General features: G+C 34.7%; 2 protein-coding genes, 1 long non-coding RNA gene and 1 pseudogene across 4 annotated transcripts; 2 read left to right on the top strand and 2 right to left on the bottom strand.

The window, feature by feature from the left end:
* Positions 1-8,045: 8,045 nt before the first annotated feature.
* Positions 8,046-10,793, top strand: LOC106370001. Of its 2 annotated transcripts, none has more exons than XM_048768426.1 (3): positions 8,046-8,310; positions 8,429-10,228; positions 10,344-10,793. In XM_048768426.1, exons 2-3 carry the CDS (start codon positions 8,486-8,488, stop codon positions 10,560-10,562), a joined length of 1,962 nt encoding a protein of 653 aa, XP_048624383.1. In that variant the 5' UTR covers positions 8,046-8,310; positions 8,429-8,485; the 3' UTR covers positions 10,563-10,793. The 2 variants fall into 2 exon arrangements, with proteins under 2 accessions (XP_048624383.1, XP_048624382.1); XM_048768425.1 differs by having other exon boundaries at positions 8,048-8,310; positions 8,426-10,228.
* Positions 10,794-10,949: 156 nt separating this feature from the next.
* Positions 10,950-15,132, top strand: LOC106370706 (annotated as a pseudogene).
* Positions 14,670-17,866, bottom strand: LOC106370705. The gene is made up of 2 exons (XR_001274358.3): positions 15,133-17,866; positions 14,670-15,041 (listed from the first exon to the last, which is right to left on the bottom strand). It is a non-coding gene; the product is annotated as an uncharacterized LOC106370705 (long non-coding RNA).
* Positions 17,867-19,803: 1,937 nt separating this feature from the next.
* LOC106435884 (protein FRIABLE 1-like) lies at positions 19,804-22,853 on the bottom strand. The gene is made up of 7 exons (XM_013876823.3): positions 22,160-22,853; positions 21,676-21,745; positions 21,520-21,590; positions 21,347-21,435; positions 21,127-21,259; positions 20,325-21,034; positions 19,804-20,234 (listed from the first exon to the last, which is right to left on the bottom strand). Exons 1-7 carry the CDS (start codon positions 22,694-22,696, stop codon positions 19,961-19,963), a joined length of 1,884 nt encoding a protein of 627 aa, XP_013732277.3. The 5' UTR covers positions 22,697-22,853; the 3' UTR covers positions 19,804-19,960.
* Positions 22,854-23,657: the final 804 nt, after the last annotated feature.

Raw genomic sequence — 23,657 nt, forward strand, 5'->3', positions numbered from 1 at the left:
AAAAAAATATGACAATATTGTCTTAACACATAGTTGAATCCTGAAATAACATATGATGATGGTCAAAGAGGTTTGAAACCTTTGTTGTCTCCGTTTCTCAAGAGAATAGCGATTTTATAGTGGTTAGTCAACTAGTTTAAAAAGTATATGCAGTTTTACTAAATTAATTGATTAAAAATTAGAACGATTCCCATGTACCATAAAATGGAGTTTAGCATATATTAGTAAAATGAAGAATATGGCTAGAAGTTTTAAAACAGCACTAAAAAATAATAGGCTTCAGTATATTAGCATTTACTGAAAAATTCAATATTTTCGTAGGGGTTAACACATAGATTTTGAGAAAAATTTAAAAATATGACAATACTGTTTTAATGCATAGTTGCATCTTACACAAACATATAATGATGTTCAAATAGGTTTGGAACCTTTGTTGTCTCCGTTTTTCAAGATAATAACGATTTTACTGTGGTTATTCCTTTGATTTAAGGAGTATATGCAGTTTCACTAAATTAATTGATAAAAAATAAGAACGATGTCCATGTACCATGAAAGAGAGTTTATCATACATTAACACAAATATAAAATGTGGTTAGAAATTTTAAAACAACACTAAAGATTATAGGCTTTAGTATATAGAGCATTTACCGAAAAACTCAATATTTTCATAAGGGTTAACACATAGATTTTGAGAAAAAATCAAAAAATATGATAATACTGTTTTAATACATAGTTGCATCCTTCAATAACATATGATGAAGTTGAAAGAAGTTTGGAACCTTTGTTGTCTCCGTTTCTCTAGGGAATATCAATTTTATTATGGTTAGTCCACTTATTTAGGGAGTATATGCAGTTTACTAAATTAATTTATGAAAAATTAGAACGATGTCCATGTACCATGAAAATGAGTTTAGTATACATTAATAAAAATTTATAATATGGTTATAAATTTTAAAGCAAATCTAAAGATTATTATCTTCAATATATAGAAGATTTACCAAAAAAACTCAATATTTTCGTTGGGGTTGTTATCACATAGATTTTGAAAAAAATTCAAAAAATATGACAATATTGTTTTAACACATATTTTAATCCTGAAATAACATATGATGATGGTCAAATAAGTTTGGAACCTTTGTTGTGTCTATTTCTCAAGAGAATAGCGATTTTATAGTGGTTAGTCCACTAATTTAGAAAGTATATGCAGTTTTACTAAATTAATTGATAAAAAAATATAACGATGTCCATGTACCATGAAAAGGAGTTTAGCATACATTTATACAAATGTCAATATGGTTATAAATTTTAAAACAAATCTAAAGATTATAGGCTTCAATATATCGATCATTTACCGAAAAACTCAATATTTTCGTAAGGGCATATGATAACACTGTTTTAATACATTGTTGCATCTTTCAATAACATATGATGATGTTGAAAGAAGTTTTGAACCTTTGTTGTGTCCGTTTCTCTAGGGAATATCAATTTTATATTGGTTAGTACACTAATTTAGGGAGTATATGCAGTTTACTAAATTAATTAATAACAAATTAAAACGATGTCCATGTACCCTGAAAATGAGTTTAGTATACATTAATACAAATGTATAATGTGGTGATAAATTTTAAAAAAAATCTAAATATTAATATCTTCAATATATAGAGCATTTACCGAAAAACTCAATATTTTTGTTGGGGTTAACAGATAGATTTTGAAATAAATTTAAAAAGTATGACTATATTGTTTTAACATATAGTTGAATCCTGCAAAAACATATGATGATGGTCAAAGAAGTTTGGAACCTTTGTTGTGTCCATTTCTCAAAAAAATATCGATTTTATAATGGTTAGTCCACTAATTTAGAAAGTATATGCAGTTTTACTAAATTAACTGATAAAAAATATAACGATGTTCATGTACCGTGAAAAGGAGTTTAGCATACATTGATACAAATGTTAATGTGGTTATAATTTTTTTTAAAAATCAAAATATTATAGGCTTCAATATATAGATAATTTACCGAAAATTTCAATATTTTCGTAGGGGGTTAACACATAGATTTTGAGAAATTTTTTAAAAATATGACAATACATTTTTAATACATAGTTGAATCCTGCAATAACATATGATGATGGTCAAAGAGGTTTGGAACCTTTGTTGTCTCCGTTTTTCAAGAGAATAGAGATTTTATAGTGGTTAGTCAACTAGTTTAAAAAGTATATGCAGTTTTACTAAATTAATTGATTAAAAATTAGAACGATGCTCATGTACCATAAAATGAAGTTTAGCATACATTAGTAAAAATGAAGAATATGGCTAGAAATTTTAAAATTGCACTAAAAATAATAGGCTTCAGTATATATATATATATAGCATTTACCGAATAATTCAATATTTTCGTAGGGGTTAACACATAGATTTTGAGTAAAATTCAAAAATATGACAATAATGTTTTTATGAGTTTAGTATACATTGATACAAATGTATAATGTGCTTATAAATTTTAAAACAAATCTAAAGATTATAAGTTTCAATATATAGAGCATTTACCGAAAAACTCAATATTTTCGTAGGGGTTAACCCATAGATTTTGAGAAAAATCAAAAAAATATGACAATAATGTTTTAACACATAGTTGAATCCTGAAATAACATATGATGATGGTTAAAGAGGTTTGAAACCTTTTTTGTCTCCGTTTCTCAAGAGAATAGCGATTTTATAATGGTTAGCCAACTAGTTTAAAAAGTATATGCAGTTTTACTAAATTAATTGATTAAAAATTAGAACGATGCCCATGTACCATAAAATGGAGTTTAGCATATATTAGTAAAAATGAAGAATATGGCTAGAAGTTTTAAAACAGCACTAAAAATAATATGCTTCAGTGTATTAGCATTTACTGAAAAATTCAATATTTTCGTAGGGGTTAACACATAGATTTTGAGAAAAATTCAAAAATATGAAAATACTGTTTTAATGCATAGTTGCATCTTACACAAACATATAATGATGTTCAAATATGTTTGGAACCTTTGTTGTCTCCGTTATTCAAGATAATAACGATTTTACTGTGGTTATTCCTTTGATTTAAGGAGTATATGCAGTTTCACTAAATTAATTGATAAAAAATAAGAACAATGCCCATGTACCATGAAAGAGAGTTTATCATACATTAACACAAATGAAGAAATTGGTTAGAAATTTTAAAACAACACTAAAGATTATAGGCTTAAGTATATAGAGCATTTACCGAAAAATCCAATATTTTCGTAAGGTTAACACATAGATTTTGAGAAAAGTTCAAAAAATATGACAATATTGTTATAATACATAGTTGCATCCTTCAATAACTTATGATGATGTTGAAAGAAGTTTGGAACCTTTGTTGTCTCCATTTCTCTAGAGAATATCAATTTTATAGTGGTTAGTCCACTTATTTAGGGAGTATATGCAGTTTACTAAATTAATTGATGAAAAATTAGAACGATGTCCATGTACCATGAAAATGAGTTTAGTATACATTAATAAAAATGTATAATGTGGTTATAAATTTTAAAACAAATCTAAAGATTATTATCTTTAATATATAGAGGATTTACCGAAAAACTCAATATTTTCGTAGGGGTTGTTAACACATAGATTTTGAAAAAAAATAAAAAAAATATGACAATATTGCTTTAACACATAGTTGAATCCTGCAATAACATATGATGATGGTCAAAGAAGTTTGGAACCTTTGTTGTGTTAATTTCTCAAGAGAATAGCGATTTTATAGTGGTTAGTCCACTAATTTAGAAAGTATATGCAGTTTTACTAAATTAATTGATAAAAAAATATAACGATGTCCATGTACCATGAAAAGGAGTTTAGCATACATTGATACAAATGTCAATGTGGTTATAAATTTTAAAACAAATCTAAAGATTATAGGCTTCAATATATCGATCATTTACCGAAAAACTCAATATTTTCGTAGGGGTTAACACATAGATTTTGAGAAAAATTCAAAAAATATGACAATATTGTTTTAATACATAGTTGATCCTGCAATAACATATGATGATTTTAAAAGAGGTTTGGAACCTTTGTTGTCTCCGTTTCTCAAGAGAATATCAATTTTATAGTGGCTAGTCAACTAGTTTAGAAAGTATATGCAGTTTTGCTATATTAATTGATTAAAAATTAGAACGATGCCCATGTACCATGAAATGAAGTTTATCATATATTAGTAAAAATGAAGAATATGGCTAGAAATTTTAAAACAGCACTAAAGGCTTCAGTATATATAGCATTTACCGAAAAAATCAATATTTTCGTAGGGGACACATCCATTTTGAGAAAAATTCAAAAATATGACAATATTTTTTTAATGCATAGTTGCATCTTATGCAAACATATAATGATGGCCAAATAGGTTTGAAACTTTTGTTTTCTCCGTTTCTCAATATTTTACTCTGGCTATGCCATTGATTTAAGGAGTATATGTAGTTTTACTAAATTAATTAATAAAAAATAAGAACGTTGCCCATGTACCATGAAAGAGAGTTTAGCATACATTAACACAAATGTAGAATGTGGTTAGAAATTTTAAAATAACTCTAAAGATTATAGGCTTCAATATATAGAACATTTACCGAAAAACTCAATATTTTCGTAGGGGTTTACACATAGATTTTGAGAAAAATTCAAAAAATATGACTATACTGTTTTAATACATAATTACATCCTTCAATAACATATGATGATGTTGAAAGAAGTTTTGAACCTTTGTTGTCGCCGTTTCTCTAGGAAATATCAATTTTATAGTGGTTAGTCCACTGATTTAGGGAGTATATGCAGTTTACTAAATTAACTGATAAAAAATTATAACTATGTCCATGTACCATGATAATGAGTTTAGTATACATTAATACAAATGTATAATGTGGTTATAAATTTTAAATCAAATCTAAAGATTATAAGCTTCAATATATAGAGCATTTACCGAAAAACTCAATATTTTCGTAGGGGTTAACACATAGATTTTGAGAAAAATTCAAAAAATATGACAATATTGTTTTAACATATAGTTGAATCCTGAAATAACATATGATGATGGTCAATGAGGTTTGAAACCTTTATCGTCTCCTTTTCTCAAGAGAATAATGATTTTATAGTGGTTAGTCAACTAATTTAGAAAGAATATGCAGTTTTATTAAATTAATTGATTAAAAATTAGAACGATGCCCATGTACCATAAAAGAGAGTTTAGCATACATTAGTAAAAATGTAGAATATGACTAGAAATTTTAAAACAGCACTTAAAATAATAGGCTTCAGTATATATAGCATTTACCGAAAAATTCAATATTTTCGTAAGGGTATTAACACATAGATTTTGAGAAAAATTCAAAAATATGAAAATACTGTTTTAATGCATAATTGCATCCTACACAAACATATAATGATGGTCAAATATGTTTGGAACCTTTGTTGTCTCTGTTTCTCAAGATAATAACGATTTTACTGCGGTTATTCCATTGATTTAAAGAGTATATGCAGTTAATTGATAAAAAAAAATAAAAATGATGCTCATGTACCATGAAAGAAAGTTTAGCATACATTAACACAAATGTAGAAGTGTACACTGCAGTGTACCTTGAGCGTACATTGCAGTGTACCTTGAACGTACACCACGTTGTAGGTCATAGTGTACACCAAGGTGTACAACGTAGTGTACACTAGAGTCTACGGTATAAACTATAGTAGAACACTGGAATGTACACCGTAGCATCCACTGAAGTGCACACCGTAGCGTACACAGCAGTGTACACTAGAACGTACGGTGTATACTGAAGTGTGCACACATACGTATCAAATATATCTAATACACACGTACGAACAAAGCCTCTAAAACATGTGAACTGGACCATGATGTGGCCTAGAAAAACATTTGAAACCACTAGTTCTTATAAGACCAAATGGTCCATGGTGTGACCAATCAAAACCGCTAAAACCACTGTTTCTTATAAGAACAACTGGTCCACGATACATCTATGTACTTATATGCAGCTAATCAAGGGGTTGTTGCCAGGAGATTCATTAGTACAATAATACATACTCAAAGAAAACTTGTTGACGTGCCAATTGTAATACACTTGTTTCTAGGGTACAAGGCAACCAGTTATATATTTCTTGCCCGTTTTAAGAAAAAAATATTATAGATTTTAACCCAGACTACATTCTATTCTGCAAAAAAATACCTGGAGAACTTGATGAAATGTTTCCCTGTAATATGATTAATGTATTTGGAAAAATTATAAGAGATGAATAAAAACAACAAAAACTTTATGATAATTTTTCCAAATACATTAATCATATTACAAGGAAACAGTTCATGATCTTAACTTTAATTATAGTCAAAGTTCAAAAGAAAAAACTTTAATTATAGTTTATAACATTGTGTACGTGATGTTAATAGAAATTGAACGTGGACCAGAAAGGATCTAAATTTGTCTATTGATTAAAAGTATATCAATAGTTTTCTCTAGCATTTTAAGATGGGATCTAGTTAATCCAAATATGTATTATTTGTGATCGTGGACCTTATTAATTGTTAATCTCCAACAATGATACCAAATTTGGTGTTTTGGTGTCAAAACTTTTTGGTCATCTCTAACAATGACACCAAAAATATTATATATTGTTTGATATTTCAGTTTTAATTTTTGTAAATTTTTATTGTTTGTGATTGATAAATAATTATTATATCACATTTAGATTATTATTTATATTTTTATTATTTGTAAGTGATAAATAATAATGGTCATTTAATAATTTATTTTGAACAAAAAAATTAATATTTTAATTATGTGAAATTAAATTTAAAATATAAATAGTACAATATATTCATGTTTAATTACAAATTTAATAGTAATTGAATTATATTATTAAAAGAAATATAATAAAATATATATTTTAAAGATTTGGTGTGATAAATAGTGTTATACTAATTTGGTATAACATTATTCGCATTATACACCAAATTTGGTGGGATGGTGTTAAATTTGGTATTCCGACAATGGAGATGGTTAGAACATATATTGGATATGCGAATGGTGGGACAACTTATTCGTAGTCAAACATTACATATGCTATTTATACGAGTTAAAGTTTACAAGCTATCATGAAATTAGGAGAAAAGAAGAAGAAAAAAGGGGTGAAGTGGAGTCATTTTTGCTTTATTGAGATGATCACTGGTCTTTAGTCAAAAAAATAAAAATATAGGCTCCTCGTGCAGAAAACATGACTTGATATGATAATGTTGAATATGATTTGATCATGTTGGGATACATGTGCAAAAATAGAAAGAAAAGTTAAATTAAACATTAATTTAGCTAAAACTAGAGTACATAATAAAGCTCATAGGAAAGTGAAGCTTAATAACATAGTCTGGAATTATGATACCGTAATGTATATTCATGACTCTTAGTTAGCCTAATACGAAAAAGATTATTTTAACTAAAAAACAGAGTGAATTGTAAATAATAGATCGGATAAGTTAATAATGAGAAGATTGAAAGAGCATATTAACCCGAATTCTTGTTTTGTTTTTTTTCTTTACACTTTTTGGTTAAAAACCGATTCTTATATTTTTTATTTAAAAAATTATTCTTAATTTTTATTAGTTAAAAGCGAAAAAATGGTTTTTAGCCGAAACTAAAAACTTCGTCTTAAAAGTTCAGGTTAATCATGGTGTAAAGCAGTAACGGACAAATAATAAAGAAAGGGAATTAAAAGGGGGGGGTGAAAAAGGAAAAGAAAAGCAACTTGTGCGTCTGACGTCAGCAAAGGAGTGGGACCCGTCCCGCTTTCGCTCTAATTCTGCTTGGGGATGCGAAAGAAACAAAACGGAAGTCTTCTAATGGGCCCCACAAACAGGATTACAGACCACACGATCGTATTAACTCCTCAATAGAATTTAATCTGGACCGTGCGATCCCCTCAAGAAGCCATCATCACTCTCTTACTCTCAAGCGGCGAGGCGAGAGAGAGATTCTCTGCAACTTTCGTCGATCCCTTCTTCTTCTCTCTCTCTCTTGATCAAAAACTTTTATCGAATTTCGTTTAATTGAGCTACGTAATCTTGAATTCTGCAGCGTGTTGGTATTGCTTCTACTTAACGTTGTTTGTTTGTTCCCTTTCTTTTTTTTTTTTTTGGCTTTTCAGAGATATTTTTCTATGTTCTTCTTCCCCGAAGATAACAGCAGGAGTTTGATATAGATGAAAATGGTGAAAAGCTGGGGTGGAGTTAAATAGATTAATGTGTTGGTATGTTCCCTTTCTCTCAACTTCCCTCCCTGAAATGCTTCCTCCATTACCTTTTGCTTTTGAATTGAGTCAAGTGAGCAAAAAGTTTCTATTTTATTTTATTTTATATGTGTAGAAGAAATGGGTACAAGAAGCGATCTCAGAGGCTTTCTTAAACAGAGCCAAAAGACATCAGATGGGAGATCATCGAAAGGAATGTGATGAGGTTGTGAAATACATGTCAAAGTTGCCGCCCTATCTCCAAGGAGGAGAAGAAGAAAGCAATGTTTTGAATGTTGGAGTCTTGGACTGGTCTCGTCTTGAGAAATGGAAGCAGAAATGTGAGAGAAGAGTGTCTTCTACTACTACTACTACTTTAGCAACACTTCCCAATGCCTCCTCTCATCGCATTCACAGGTGTAAGATTGGTGACCACCAAGTGCATGCTGGTTCCAATCTCCGTAAAAAAGTGAAAGCTTCCCGGGATCTTCAACTCGGAGTTAGATGCAACTCGGAGTTTGCTTCTTCTTCTAGGGATTCACCAAATAAGCAGGAAATGCCAACCTGCAGCTATAATAAGTCCTCTGCCAGAGATGAAGAAAGAGTAAATAAGAGCAGAAGATCGCCTTCTTCATCAGGTCTATTGTCAACGATGGGAAACTCTTGGGGATCGCTAGGCACAAAGGAGACTGAGAAGAGAGCACAAGAAGAAGCTAAAGAAAGCCGGAAACAATGTGTTGTTGACAAGTTAAATAGAGAGGACAAGACCGTTGTTCTCCTGCGATCAAGACGAAGCACCCTTTCTAGTCAACCACCCCCACTGGATCATAACGCTTCTAAAGTAGCAGCAAGTGAGCTTCTCGACTCTAGCTCTTTACAGTTGACATCTCGACTTCCTCCTCGTTCCTGTCCACTCTCTTTCCACTTTGGCAGAGATTCTGAAGATATCATGTTGCTGCCTCTTCTCGGTGGTGTTGATCTTTCTCCTTCTAGTGGGACAACAAGGCACTCAAAGACTGCTTCTTCGAGGATATTTGATCAACAAGACAAGATCAGACATGATAATACTTCACCAAGCAAGCGTTTTAGTTTCAGCTTCGGTCGTCTCAGCAGAAGTTTCACCTTCAGAGAAGATTCATCAGCTACTGATTCTATGAGATTTGATGGTTTAGCTTGTCCATCTCATCAGTCAAGCAATACGGAGGAGGAGAAGCACAACACTCACGGTGGTGGATCTCGGGTTAGCCCTCTTAGAAGACTTCTTGACCCTTTACTGATGAAACCCAAAGTCTCAACTTCTTCCAATCAAGATGAAAAGAAGAAGCAGTCGAGAACACGAGCTCTTTTACAGCTAACGATCAGAAACGGCATCCCTCTATTTCAATTTGTGGTCGATGATGACAACCTCAACAACAAGAGCAGGAGCATCCTAGGGGCTACAATGAAAAGCTCTGATTCATCGTTCAAAGACGAAGATTCTGTTAAGTACTGCACATTCTACTCAGTTAATGAAGTCAAAAAGAAAAAAAGCGGAAGCTGGTTGATCCATGGACACAAAGACAAACAACAACAACAAGACAGGTTCGTCTACAATGTCATCGGTGAAATGCGGTTATGCAACTCAGATATAACAGAGCATAAACCGGAAAACATCTCTTGTGTGATGAGAGAATCAGTGCTCGTTGATGAAACAGAGGAGCAAGTAAAAGGGAGGAAAGAGGTTGCAGCCGTGGTGATCAAGAAAGGAGAAACGACAGTGATAATTCCAGGTGGCGTTCACAGTATCCCGGAGAAAGGAGAACCGACGACGTTGATTAGAAGGTGGAGATCGGGAGGGTGTTGCGACTGCGGTGGCTGGGATGTGGGATGTAAACTCCATGTCCTCTCCAACAATACACTCCTCCATGATTTTGACCAAACCTTCACACTTTTCGATCAGGTAAAGTATATAATCATAAATAGAATAGAATGAAGATAGTCCCTTTTCTTTTATATATGAAAATCTATTTCAGAGATTAAAAAAAAATCATCTCTGGTTTATTTACATTGAGCAGGAAGAAAGTGATAAAAACACTGGTCCGGTTTTGGGGATGACAGAGCTCAAGACAGGGATGTATAGGGTGGAGTTTGGTTCGTTTCTTTCGCATCTACAAGCGTTTTTTGTGTGCGTGACGGTTGTAACGTGTGCCTCCGAGGAGGAAACGGTGTCAAAGACTACCGCAAAAACTTCCTCTCCGTTTGCTCCGCCTCTGTCTCCTGTTGGTAGAGCCTAAATACCCCCCCACAAACTCGGGGACAGAGAGAGAGAGAGAGAGAGAGTGTATAATGGCTCTGGTCTTTCTTTCTTTCTTTCTTTCTTTGGACAACGAGAGAGAGAGTATGCCATATTGTCATGGTTTCCGGTCGATACTTCACAGTCAATGTGACGAGTTCACATGCATTATTGATTCATGCTCTGTCCTTTTCAAAAAAAGAAATGAAAAATACCACCTGTACTTCCAAAATGCTTCTTTAACTATTTCCTGAAACGAGCGTCCCATTAACTACTATTATACTATAATAATAGTACTGAAAATAACTTAAACAGATGCAAATATATATTGCCAGTAATACTAAACTAATTAACCTGGAAAATACCAACGCTTTATTCCTACGCTTTCTGTTAACTTGATAATTCAAAAAAAAAAAAAAATCCATGCAAATATATATTGCCAGTTAAGAGAGCATGAGTCATAACACAATTAACTTGCCACCAGATATGTTTCTTATTAGAATTTTGACATTTTCCCTTTATTAGAATTTAAAAGTATTTTTCTTTCCTTTATAAAAGTAAATATTGATAGTTTGAATTTGTTTAGAACAAAGAAAGGAAAAAATATAATATTTTTTTGGAGGCGGGAAGTGTCTCTCAAGTCTCAACCAAGTTTTGACCGGCGGCGATGGGATGCATTTGCTTCAAGTCTTTGCGGCTAAAACCTCCACCGTCGATTACATCAACCGTCGTCGATAGTCAAGACGATGACGACGGCGACGACGGAGGACAATACCCGCTGATATTCCGGGAGTTCAGCTTCGAGCAGCTGAGAATCGCCACCGACGGATTCTCCCCCGGAAACATAGTGTCGGAGCACAATGAGTGGGTACCAAACACAGTGTACAAGGGCAAACTCGGCGATGGTCGTCGGATCGCCGTCAAACGGTTTCAAAGACTTTCATGGCCTGATCCTTTCCAATTCATCGTTCGTCTTTTTTCCTTTCTTGTTCATAATCTTTTCATCATTTTGATTAACCAAAGATTGGATATTTCTTTTGGTGGAAAAATCAGAAGGAAGCAGAAGCTGTTGGGAGATTGAGGAGTGAGCATATGGCTAATCTGATCGGTTATTGTTCTGATGACAGCGAGAGACTTCTTGTTGCTGAGTTTATGCCTAATTCCACTTTATCTAAGCATCTCTTTCACTGTACTCTCTATCTCTCTCTCCTTTTTCTCTTTGGTGGATTATGATGATCATGTTTTAACTTGCCACACAAGAAAGATGGTAAGCTTAATAAAAATTGTAAATTAATGTTTCAGGGGAGAAGAGACCGATGAAATGGCAAACAAGGTTAAAAGTTGCGCTTCATACCGCAAAAGCCTTGGAGTATTGTAATGACAAAGGCATTAACTTATACCATGATCTTAATCCCTATAGGATACTCTTTGATAAGGTACCCTCTTTCATTATTTCTTCTTTCTTGATTTGGAAGGAAAAAAAACCAAGAAAATCTTCTTTTTTTTAATGAAAAATTGCTTGATGACACAGGTGGGCAATCCTAAACTTTCTTGCTTTGGTCTCATGAAGAATAGCCATGAAGGGAAGAATCATAGTACCAACGTAGCATTTGCTCCACCCGAATATTTGCGCCTAGGTACTTAAAACAACCTTTTTGATATTTGGATCAACAAGAAAATATAGCTTTAATATCATAGAAACTCTACAATAACTTGTTTTTTCAGGTACTTTGATACCGGAGAGCGTCACATATAGCTTTGGGACCTTGTTGTTAGATCTCATGAGCGGCAGACATATTCCTCCAAACCATGTATGATTAAAATGGCCGAATAGTTTGCATTAATTTTTAACATTTTAGACTGCTTAATTTTTTTTATTTTTTTTTGAAAGAATGTTAAATTAATTCAAACAAAAAAACTGTTTTAAACTGCTTAATTAGTATCACATTTCTTATGTAAGTTACTACTGCGTGTGCAGGCGCTTGATTTGTTCCAAACCAAAAACTATTTGGTGCTAGTGGATTCAGCATTGGATGGTCAGTTCTCTGATGAAGACAGGACAGAACTAATGCACATAGCTTCTCGATGTTTGAAGACTGAACCCGAGGAGAGGCCAAGTATAAGGTTTCTCATGTCAACTCTTTCTAGACTTCAGAGACGAGCTGAGTTATGGCCAACCAGTGTCAAAAGACTCATGCCTGTAAGTGTCCCTATTATTCAAGAGTACTCCCTTCTATGCATACTTAATCAAATATTTGACTTAATAACTCAAAATATTAATTGACAGTCTTCTTCAAACAAAAAGACTAAACATGCTACAGAGCCACTGAAGTTAACTCCTTTTGGAGATGCGTGTTTGAGAGCAGACCTTTGCACCATGCACGAACTACTCGAGAAACTCGGGTATGGAGCAGACGATGATGTGATCTCAAACGAGGTACGTTAATGATTATTGATATCCCAAAGCAAAATGATCGTTGCTGATATCACATGAATATACTTATACATTTGCCAGTTCTCATTCCAAATGTGGACGGGAGAAATGCAAGAGAATATGGACCACAAGAATCATGGAGATGCAGCTTTTCGTGCTAAAGATTATGATACCGGCATTGAATTCTATACAGAGGTAAACTAAAAAGAAGAAGAAAAATCTATACATCCTCCTTCTCAGTCTCTCTTATTAGAACTATTAAGGGCCTAATCTAAATATATAGGTGACATTATGTTATTTCACTTTGAAAAGTTAAAAACCAATGGGTTTGAAGAGTGCAGTCTATATTTGAAACACTCCGGAACTCTTTAAGTCATACAAAACATGGAATCATCAGGAAACATGAACACACCATTGTTGACTTTGATTCATTCTTTATATTTGTCTGCAGTTCATGTATGGAGCTCCTACAGTCTCACCAACAGTTTTGGCAAGACGATGTCTATGTTACCTTATGACTGAAATGTTCAGTGAGGCTTTAAGCGACGCGATGCAAGCGCAAGTAGCTTCACCTGAATGGCCAATCCCTCTTTACTTACAAGCTGCTTGTCTCTTCAAGCTCGACATGGAAGCTGAAGCTAAAGAAGCTCTTAGACATGGTTCTGCCCTCGAGTCTTATTAGAATTTGTGAAAAATAATAATATATACGTATATTCAGAAATCGTTAAATACAAAAACATGTAACCCACTCAAATTTTGTGTGATATTTAAAAAAAAAATATTTTGTAATCTAACTCAGTTATGAATCTTTATGTTTTTGTATATTCAATGGCTTGATATGATTACACTTGTGCAAAAATCTAAAACAGGAATCAAATTCATATAAGGCAAAAGAAAAAAAAAACACAGAGGTTAACCTTGTTTCCGCATTGTTGTTAAGGCAAGTTAAAGTGGAAGTACCGTGAGATTGCAAATGCAGAGACCATACATGTTAAAAGGAAGTTAAGAAACCTATTCCCTCTCCAGAATCTCCGGTTAAGAGACCATACTTCCGGCCTCCGCGTCATCCACATTGGTCTCAGTCTTTGTTTGATCAATCTCATTAGCAACTTTAGAGAAGTTTAGAGCTATGGAACGAAAAATCTAGCAAGTCCTGAAATTTTTAACTTACTAAATCCTAACAGTTGTTCTCATTGAGATCAAACGAGATTGTAATATAGTATGTAGTAAGTGGTGTACTCTTTTATTGTATCCTTGGTCCTTGGGAATAAAATGAAGTTGACCAAAAAAAAAAGCTTTAAGCTGATAAGTAAGTATCATCGTGTTGTAGTGCGGCTAAGCTTTGAGACCACCGCCTTCACGACACACCCCTCACTTCTCTCTCTTTAAAGGTTAAAAATGTTTTTTTTTTCAACTTACCAATAGTAAGCAAGCCTTGTCAGCCAAGAGGTTGATGTTCGTCGCCGTTCATGGACTTGACATGTTTGGTTGGTTTAGTTGGTCACGTAAAAGACCATGCCCTCTAGAATTCAGGCCTATTAATAATATAAATGAGTCTTAGGTCCACGAATAATAATTAAGCCAACATTTTAAAAATATTATTTAAGACATTATGGCTTTGGATAGACTCTGGATACATTGTCATTTCAAACACCAATTACATTAGATGACCAATGCAGAACTAATTAACATAGCGAGTAGAAAATATTAAAGTTATTACAATGTGGTTCTGTCTGAAGCAGAGAAATTAAAACCAAACCAGTAAAAAGCCGTGGGAAGTTCTAAGAAACAGTACGTAGATCATGAAAATCAACATTACAGAGAAAAGATTAGGCATTCTTTTTCTTTTCTTCAAGTGGATTACAGAGAAAAGATTAGGCATTCAATGAGCGTCTTGAGGTTGTGGAGGAGGAGGAGGAGGAGGAAGCTTGGGAATATAAGGATTGAGAGGGCTTCCGTGCTCAATAGGACCTCCTCTAACCGAATGTTTTGTTGTTGGAGTTGGATCTACTGGAATATTGTAATCCTCCAAACCCAACTCCATCTCTGCCATTTCTCCACGTGAACTGTTATTTAATTGATCCTCTAAAGAAACAAGAACATACTAAAGAGAGTTAAAGAGAATATGATTGATTACCAGAAGAAACTAGTGAGACACAGAGGACTATGACAGCCAAAGTGAAGACAAATCTTGATTCCTTCATCTTTCTTCTTCTTCAGTGACAGACAACAAAGAAAGTTTCTTCTTCTTTTTTTGAAAAGAGAGAGCGATCGTTTAACAAAAAGAAGATGTGTATGAATTATAAGGCCATGTGGGAGGGCTCTTGGATCTTTGTGTCTTGAATGTGTTGTTGTGGGTCAAATCGAGAACAGAGTTATTGCTCTCTCTCTGTTGCAGAGATGAAGCACCTCAAACAGCTCAGTAGCTCGTTTATTGGCTATACTTAATGCTCCTCCACTACTTTTCGTTTACGACACGTGTCCCGGTTTCTCTATCTCCATAAACAGCAAATTACTCATCGATTGTATTTGATCACCGTTGATATAAACGAGGAAGAAGAGAAGGAATAAAAGAGGAATGTGAAAACAAAGGATGTTTATAAGAAATTAGGTGATGGATGGAGAAGAAGAAGAAGATACAAAGGTTGAGGCGGTGCTTTTTATTTAAATATATATAGAAGGATAATTGTGGTTGTTGGCTATTTTAACACCACTAGCTACTAGTGAGTAGTTATTGTCTTTGTAGTATTAATAGCATTATCAGATTTAATGAGTATCAGCATTGTAAACACGAAACATGCTCTTAAAACATACTGTAGAAAAATACTACTACTATTATAAGCAAAAAAATACTAAAATAGTACTCCATTAATGTCGTATAGCGTTAGACCACCTCCATTGGTTATGGGTTCTAAAAATTAATTTAATAGTTAATTGTGTACTTTATGAAGTTTAGAACCCCTATTAATGTAATTAGTTTTGTAAAAGTCCAATGGGAGAATTCCTATGAGGTTCTTAAAACTTTTTTTTTAGAAATTAAGTTATTAAATTTAAATATTACAAAACTTATAAATTATTGGATTTCATAACATTTAAACAAATATGACATAAAAACATATGAAAAATACAAATAAAAATTTATAATTAGAAATTTTAAACAAACATGAAAGAAATGCATAAACGAGAAAAAACCGATTAGTTGTAATCTTGATTTATACCAAATTTTTGCCATATGTTCTCAACCAAATCAACTTGCTTTGAATTGTTGATCAAAGATTTGGTCGAATCATGTCTTCAATATTATTAGAAGAAAATGCCATTTACCAAAGTTAGAAGCAAGAAATGTAAATTTGAAGGTAGGTTCGTTCTTCTATTTCTCAACAAGTAATGATTAAGTCATCCTACTAAACCGGAGAAGAAAAACGTGAGCTTACTACTAAATAACCTTTCATAAAGCAATGTTCTTTGATAAACCTTAACTACTTACACTCCTTCAGAGATAAAACAAAGCAAAAGTCTTTGATTGGTTTACCCTCTTTGGGTTAGGGATAGAACACAAAGGAAGATGAGTGATCATTTCCTGATAGACGCATTCGTCCCTCTCCGTAAGCTGGATGACTCCATCCAGAACCAACACTTTCCCATATGTCGCAGACTAAAGAAAGAAACCAAACCAAACATACTTATTAAAACAGAGAGATTGATGATTGCAAATTCTAAAACAGAGAGATCTCTCACTCAAAGAACTTGCTGCAACTACAGTACACACTGTCTAAGGTTTGACACTAGAACCAGAGTGCTAATCAATAAAAGTTCACACCTTTACAATATTTTCATGAATGAATCAAACTGAAATCAACACATAAAGGTGTAATCAATTATAGCTGCAAGCAAATCGATCATTTTGAAAGACAAAAGAAAAGGGTTGGTGAGTAAAGGTCATATGTATCGAGAGAGGTTGGTGATGGAGATGGATAGGTAAGCATTCGAGGAGACGAGCTTCTTCTTGATTCTTCATCAGTGCAGCTCTCGTTATTGTTGCTCTTCTGATTAGTTCCCGATCACTTGGTCTGAGTTTTTAAAACGGGCCGTTTAAATGAGAGAGCAAACGACGACATTTCTACAGGAATCACGGAGATTGATGATTGCAAATCCTTTTACAATCTTACTTATTAAAACAGAGAGATTGATGATTGCAAATCCTTTTACAATCAAACACGAAGGAGGAAACCGACATGGCCACTTGGGACTCATCTCGGAGAACCACCCAGGAATCACGGAGGAGAAACAAGCAGGCTCTTTCGCCTTTGTAACAATCGTAACACCAACGAAAATCGAGATCAGAATCAAGTGGTTTTCAGATCAAATCCCCCGACGAAGATCGAGAGAGGAAGAGGAAGAGAAACAAATGATTTTTGAAGGAGAGAGGAGAGAGTGATAAATGGGAGGTCCAGTACCAGTGTGACACATAGGGGGCTTAACATATCTAAAAATCCTACATTAAACACCGTGTAACGCCCCGACCGCCCACAGCTAATGGACCATCCACGCCCGCTCTCTCGACCCGTGGGCCCCATCCTGTCCGACTGTCGGTCCGTTAATTTTTCCAAGACTCGAAATCATTGTTTACTAACCCTGCAATCACCACCCGACCTTTTCTCGTGCTTTGGCCTCACTCGCACGTTATCGCGAATCACTTCCCGATAGGTCACCCATCCTTCCACTACTCCAGCTCAAGCACGCTTAACTCTGGAGTTCTTTCAGAATGTGCTCCAAAAAAGGTAAATCAACTTTGGTGACATAGGTAGTCAAATCAATTCTCTTAAGCCTTTTCACATATCACAACTCGGGATGTTACAATTCACCCCCTCTCAAAGAACGCAACGTCCTCGTTGCGGCCCACGACAGGTCTCAAGACGCCTCTCAAGTCAGAACTGAGATGGCTAACCAGCTCTGATACCACTTGTAACGCCCCGACCGCCCACAGCTAATGGGCCACCCACGCCCGCTCTCTCGGCCCGTGGACCCCATCTTGTCCGACTGTCGGTCCGTTAATTTTTCCAAGGCTCGAAATCATTGTTTACTGACCCTGCAATCACCACCCGACCTTTTCCCGTGCTTTGGCCTCACTCGCACGCTATCGCGAATCACTTCCCGATAGGTCACTCATCCTTCCACTACTCTAGCTCAAGCACGCTTAACTCTGGAGTTCTTTCAGGATGTGCTCCGGAAAAGGTAAGTCAACTTTGGTGACATAGGTAGCTAAATTAATTCTCTTAAGCCTTTTCACATATCACAACTCAGGATGTTACACACCGGTTCTCTTCTTTTTTGTCATTTTTCATTTATTTTTTTTCCTCTTTTCGATAGAACTTCCCTTTTAAATACACCGATGGATTTGCTCTTAGTTGCCTTACAAAAAAAAAAGAAGAAGAAGTTAATGCCACGATGGTTTGACAAAAAAAAAAAGTTAATGCCATGATGTGACTCGAATCAACATTATTTCGAATTTTCATTGCTGTCAAATTTAAATGCTGTTTTTTTTTGTACTTGAAAACTAATAACATAGATGTACAACAAATTTCACATTTCACATTCCTTATTCCTTTCACACTCAGAGTGGCAAACTTTATTTGTAAATCTTTATTACACATTGTATATGTGATTAGACTTAGACATAATCAGGATTAGTTAGTTGAAGCGGTCGATATAAAATCGGTATTAAGATATCCGTAGTTCAACGGTGCCTCCGGAGAGCATAGACGTAAATCAAGCAAGCTATTCACGTACGCTGGCCATTTCGAACAATAAAAATGATATTTATTATACCAAACGCCAATTGTGAGCAGCTGAGCATCCATATGACAATGGAACATATATCCCATGCACATGCATGCATACCGAAATGCTTCTCATGTGATTAGTGTGGTATTAAGTAAGTTATATAGATTTGTCCACAGAAAAGAAGTTAGTCATACAGAAATGTAAGTAAAATAAAATGACTAAAATGAACATCTTTATCTCTCTTTTTATTGTCTAGTTGTACGATTTGGCAATTTGTTAATATATCATCACCGATCAATTAGATAATAGTATCGTTTAAATTCATTTATTAAATAGAGGCGTGGGCCTAAATGTCACATTCTAGAACATGGGGCTACGGAAGAGAGGAGATAAACGTACTAGGGCTGGGGGTACACATTTAATTAAATTTTTACATTACTCAGCTCAGCAAACCACCGAGAGAGAGAGAGAGAGGGAAACAACAAGGTTCCTCTCCAAGAAGAAGAAGATGACTTTAAATTATATTTATTTAATTTCTTCCATCTGCTTTTCCTTTCATCACACGTTATACAATCACGAATCCTATCAATTCAATTCAGAAGGAAAAAAAGCTTTGATCAAAAAAAAAAAAAAAAAAAAAAAAAGGAAAAAGAGCTCCTTAAAGCTTACTCAAAGCTTCATCCCAGTTTCAGCTATGGTGGTGCTCTTCAAAGCCTTAGCTTTCCTCTTCCTTTTAAGCTTCAAGATTTACGAAACTAAGGCTGATGCAGATGGATGTTCCTCTTTCTCCTTTAATGGGGTTTGTGAGCTTTGACAAGAATATTGGCTCTGTTTGTCCTAAAAAAGAAAGCAACTGGTTTCTCGTGAATTCAACAAAAATACATTTATAATCAGTTGCCACTTTCAGACATCTTTACTCTGTGTCGTGACTGAGAAGAAAGAGTAACAATGGAATGTGTATTGTCTCCAGTGGGCCCTCTTCCTCAGTTTATGGATTTTTATCGGACTTTGTTTGTATGAGCAATGATTCGTATTTTTTTTTATTTCGTATCTGCGTCCACAAATTAGGTCTGTATTTCTAATATCTTTCTATAAACCTAATTACATGAAAAAACCAAAAAAAGAACAAAAGTCATGTGATTTCCCCGTATGTGTGTGTGTTTAAGAAGCTCTATCTCTCGTTATCTGAGAGTCTGTGCACTTAGACTTGGTCTTTCAAACCGGTTGATACTACGGGGTTGTTGTGGTTCATCAGAAGAAGTGTCACACATGCAACCAGGAAGAGGGTTTGCATAAAAATTCTCCTCCAACTTGGGACTCAACCCTGCCCTTCCTGCCCGTCTAACATACGGTGCTCCTAATCTTTTCCCATGCAATCTCTTCACCTTGGACGAGAAATCTTCCCAAGACATGAGCCCCGCATCGAGCCTATCAATCAATTTCACTAATCTTTGCCTGAACAAACAAAAAAACACACGGTAAAATGTCAGTCTTAAAATTACATAAAAAGTATTTTAATCACGCAAAATAAAACACAAACTGTACCTGTGGGGATTAATCGTTTTTCTAAAACCTTGGAATCTACGGTGACCCTGAACCGCTTTGGCCATGTTTCCATCATAAGTGTAAGCGAAAACGTCGCTTTCGAGTGCTAAATTGTAATCAAGAGCAGCCAATCTGTTCTGGTAAGGTTTAATAGTCGAAAGTTCTTCCTCAGTCGCCAGTGTGGAGTGAGAGAAGACGTTTGGGAACTCTTGGTGGAATGCATTCATACTGTTTTCGCCGTAGATCTCCCCTGCAACAATGTAGATCTTCGTGGTCGAAGGAAACCCCATTGCCTTGAGGAACACGGCAGCTTCCCGCGGCGTCATGGGGCAGTTACCTTCAAGACGACGTTCTGTACCGTTGATCACCTTTTCTTTCCAGTGAGGAATACTATACCTCATCTTCTCGAGATCGATCGATTCCTCAGAGGTTAGACTGTGATCGCACCCGGTAAAGGCCAACATATCTTTCTCGTACCTCAAGTGAAGAGCAAGGTAGGGTTCATTGTTTTCTCTAAGTCTTGAAGTGAGAACTTTACTTAGATTCTCTATCTCTGGAGAGTAACGAAGAGCTTCGTAGTTGGCCCGACATCTAAGCCGCTGGATGGAAGGAGGTGGGCTGTTATTGGCTAGGCGAGAGTCAGTGTGATTGAACACAATCACCTTATGCTTCTTCAGTAGCTTTGAGATTGAGTTTCTGTAATAACTCGCCTGAGCGCGGTCAAAAACATTACAGAGTTAGGTCAAAATCCTGAAGAGAAAAACAGAGAAGTTTGAAAGCAATGAAAAAAAATTGAAATTACCTTGGACCAGGAAACAGGATTCTTTTCAATAGGCTTGATGGAAGCAAGTTCTTGCGGTAAATACTCGACAATGTTGACATCTTCTGCTAATACGTTGATGAAATGTCTCCAGTCGAAAATTTCCTTAAACGTACTGGAAAGATAATGAACACAACAAACTTATAAGATGATGATGATTATGATGATTCTGTTGAATTGATGATGATGATGATGTGTTTACCTTGGATCACTCCAGAAAGATGAATGGTCAAGGAAAGGAAGAACAAGACTAGCGTTCATGATTTTGGCTATTGCAACCATATCGCATATCTGTGAACAAGAGACAAATGAAGTGAGGACTTGGGAAAATCGAATCCAGAAAAAGGCTTTAAAAGAAGGAGAAGAGAGACTTACACCAGTTCTCATTTGATTCAGACCACCGTTGGCGTGAACAACAAGGTAACCGTTGGTTTGCTTGATTGGTCCTAAACCAGGTAAAAAACAATAACTCGGTCTTAAATATCTCAGTCAAACCAAGGCGACTCAAAGAAGAAGAAGTAGGAAACTTACTTTGGTTCTTAGGACGAGTTAAGCATTTGTGATAGTTACCAGTTTCCGGTTGATTCCAAATCTCTGGGATCTGTTACCAAAGTCAATATTATTAGTTCGTAGAATGGTAACGAATAAGCAAAAGCCCAATGGGCCAACGTACAAGTCAATGTGTTTGTGATGTGATTAGTTACGCGTAAATAAATACTGGATGAGTTTTTATTTATTGCAGTCAACCCTCTGGAAAATTCAAAAAAGAACAAATGGGTACACTCCCACGATGACTTTCGTATTTTGGAAAATATTTGATTAAATATATTCATTAACGAACATTAAGGAATTTTCTTCTTACGAAACTAATCCTCTTTTTAAATTAACTGCTAATTAAAAAAAAAAGGATTCAGCTCAGATTTATATCAAAAATTAGTACTTTTAAATGATTTTTAATATAATAAAAACAAAAAATTGACTCTGTTTGTACGGAGGATTAGAATTAGAAGCTTACCGGCTTTCGTTGGGGAAGGAGTAGTTGAATGGAATTGGAGGAAGACTCTTCTTCTCGGATGATTTTCTCAATGTTATTTCTGGGATGAATCGAAAACACAAACTCGTGTTTCTCCTCCACGTGTTGCCGCCGTCCACCGGAGAGAGCAACAATAAGGAAGAAAGTGAAGACGAGGATTCCTAATAAGGACAGAATCACACGGCCGAGATTCGAGGCCGATCTCATGTTCTTAGCCGTCCACTGGGATTTGTTGTCCACCATGAGCATCCACACCAGCCTGAATTTGCGCAGAGACAGAAACCCCACGAGGTAATTGTTGTGGGATCCACTCGGACAACACGATGATAATCCTCCTCCGTCGGAGAGGCTGCAGCAGCTAGTGGCTTCTTCCTCGTCGGGGACGTAAACGACTGCGTTTCCTCCTCCTACGGTGCTGAAGTTGCAATGATCTTCCTGAGAATCAGCCACGCGACGTCTTGTTGTCGCCGCCGGTAACTGGCTGCTGCTCGACGTATTCACCGGAACGCCGACTGACATATGGCCGAGAAAACAGGGGAATTTATAGAAACAATGAATCTTCTTTCTTTCTTTCTTATTAAAATTTAAAACTGCGTGATCTCAGGCGAGCAGACAAACAATCTCTCTCCCTAATTTCTTCTTCCTCTCTCCTTCTTCTTCCGTTATATACACGTCTGAATGTATTATACGCGGGGCTAATATGTCATTGTATGTATTTGTCCTTTGTAAAGGGCGAACAAAAGAGTTAGAAAGTTGTGGAAATTACAAGTCTTTTTGATCCAACTTTAAAAAAAAAAAAAAAAAACAATTTGGACTTTTATTTATTTCACATGTAAAAAAGGTTCGTTATTAAAATCATTTAGTGTACAACTACGAATTTGCTTTCAACAAATATTCAGATTTTTTTATATTTTTCCTACTTACTTTATTACTGTAACTTAATCTCGACAGATTATCTGATTTTGTCTTCTTTTAAAAAAACTGTTGATAAACTTTAGACGTAGTTGATAATTACATTTATAATTAACAAAATACGGTATCATTTGTTTTGTTATTATTGGTTAATATTTATTGTATTTGCCTAACTAGAACGAATAGACACGTAGATTTTAGAAACAAGGGATTTTGCACAGTAATTAGGTGTTAGTATTAAACCTGGCATCTTGTATTGTCGTTGAAAATAACCGTAGTTATTTTTGTTAAATTTATTTATGCTTTAGCTTTTTTCAACTAACAAACCGTTTTTATTTAAACTGAAACCTTTCATAATTAATAAATATCTATCTTTTTTTTGTCATCAAATAAATTTATTCTTTCGGTAAATACTATTATCCTCGTAACCTATAAATTAATTATGGGTATGATTGGTAGTGGTTATAGGTGTTGTCAAGAGTTCCACTTTTTTTTACGTCACTAAATTTACAACAATCAACCTTTAATAAAAAATTTAAAATTACAACTCACATGAAATAACCTACAG

Source organism: Brassica napus, chromosome C9 (assembly GCF_020379485.1).
Source record: "Brassica napus cultivar Da-Ae chromosome C9, Da-Ae, whole genome shotgun sequence".
Classification (NCBI taxonomy): Eukaryota; Viridiplantae; Streptophyta; class Magnoliopsida; order Brassicales; family Brassicaceae; genus Brassica; species Brassica napus.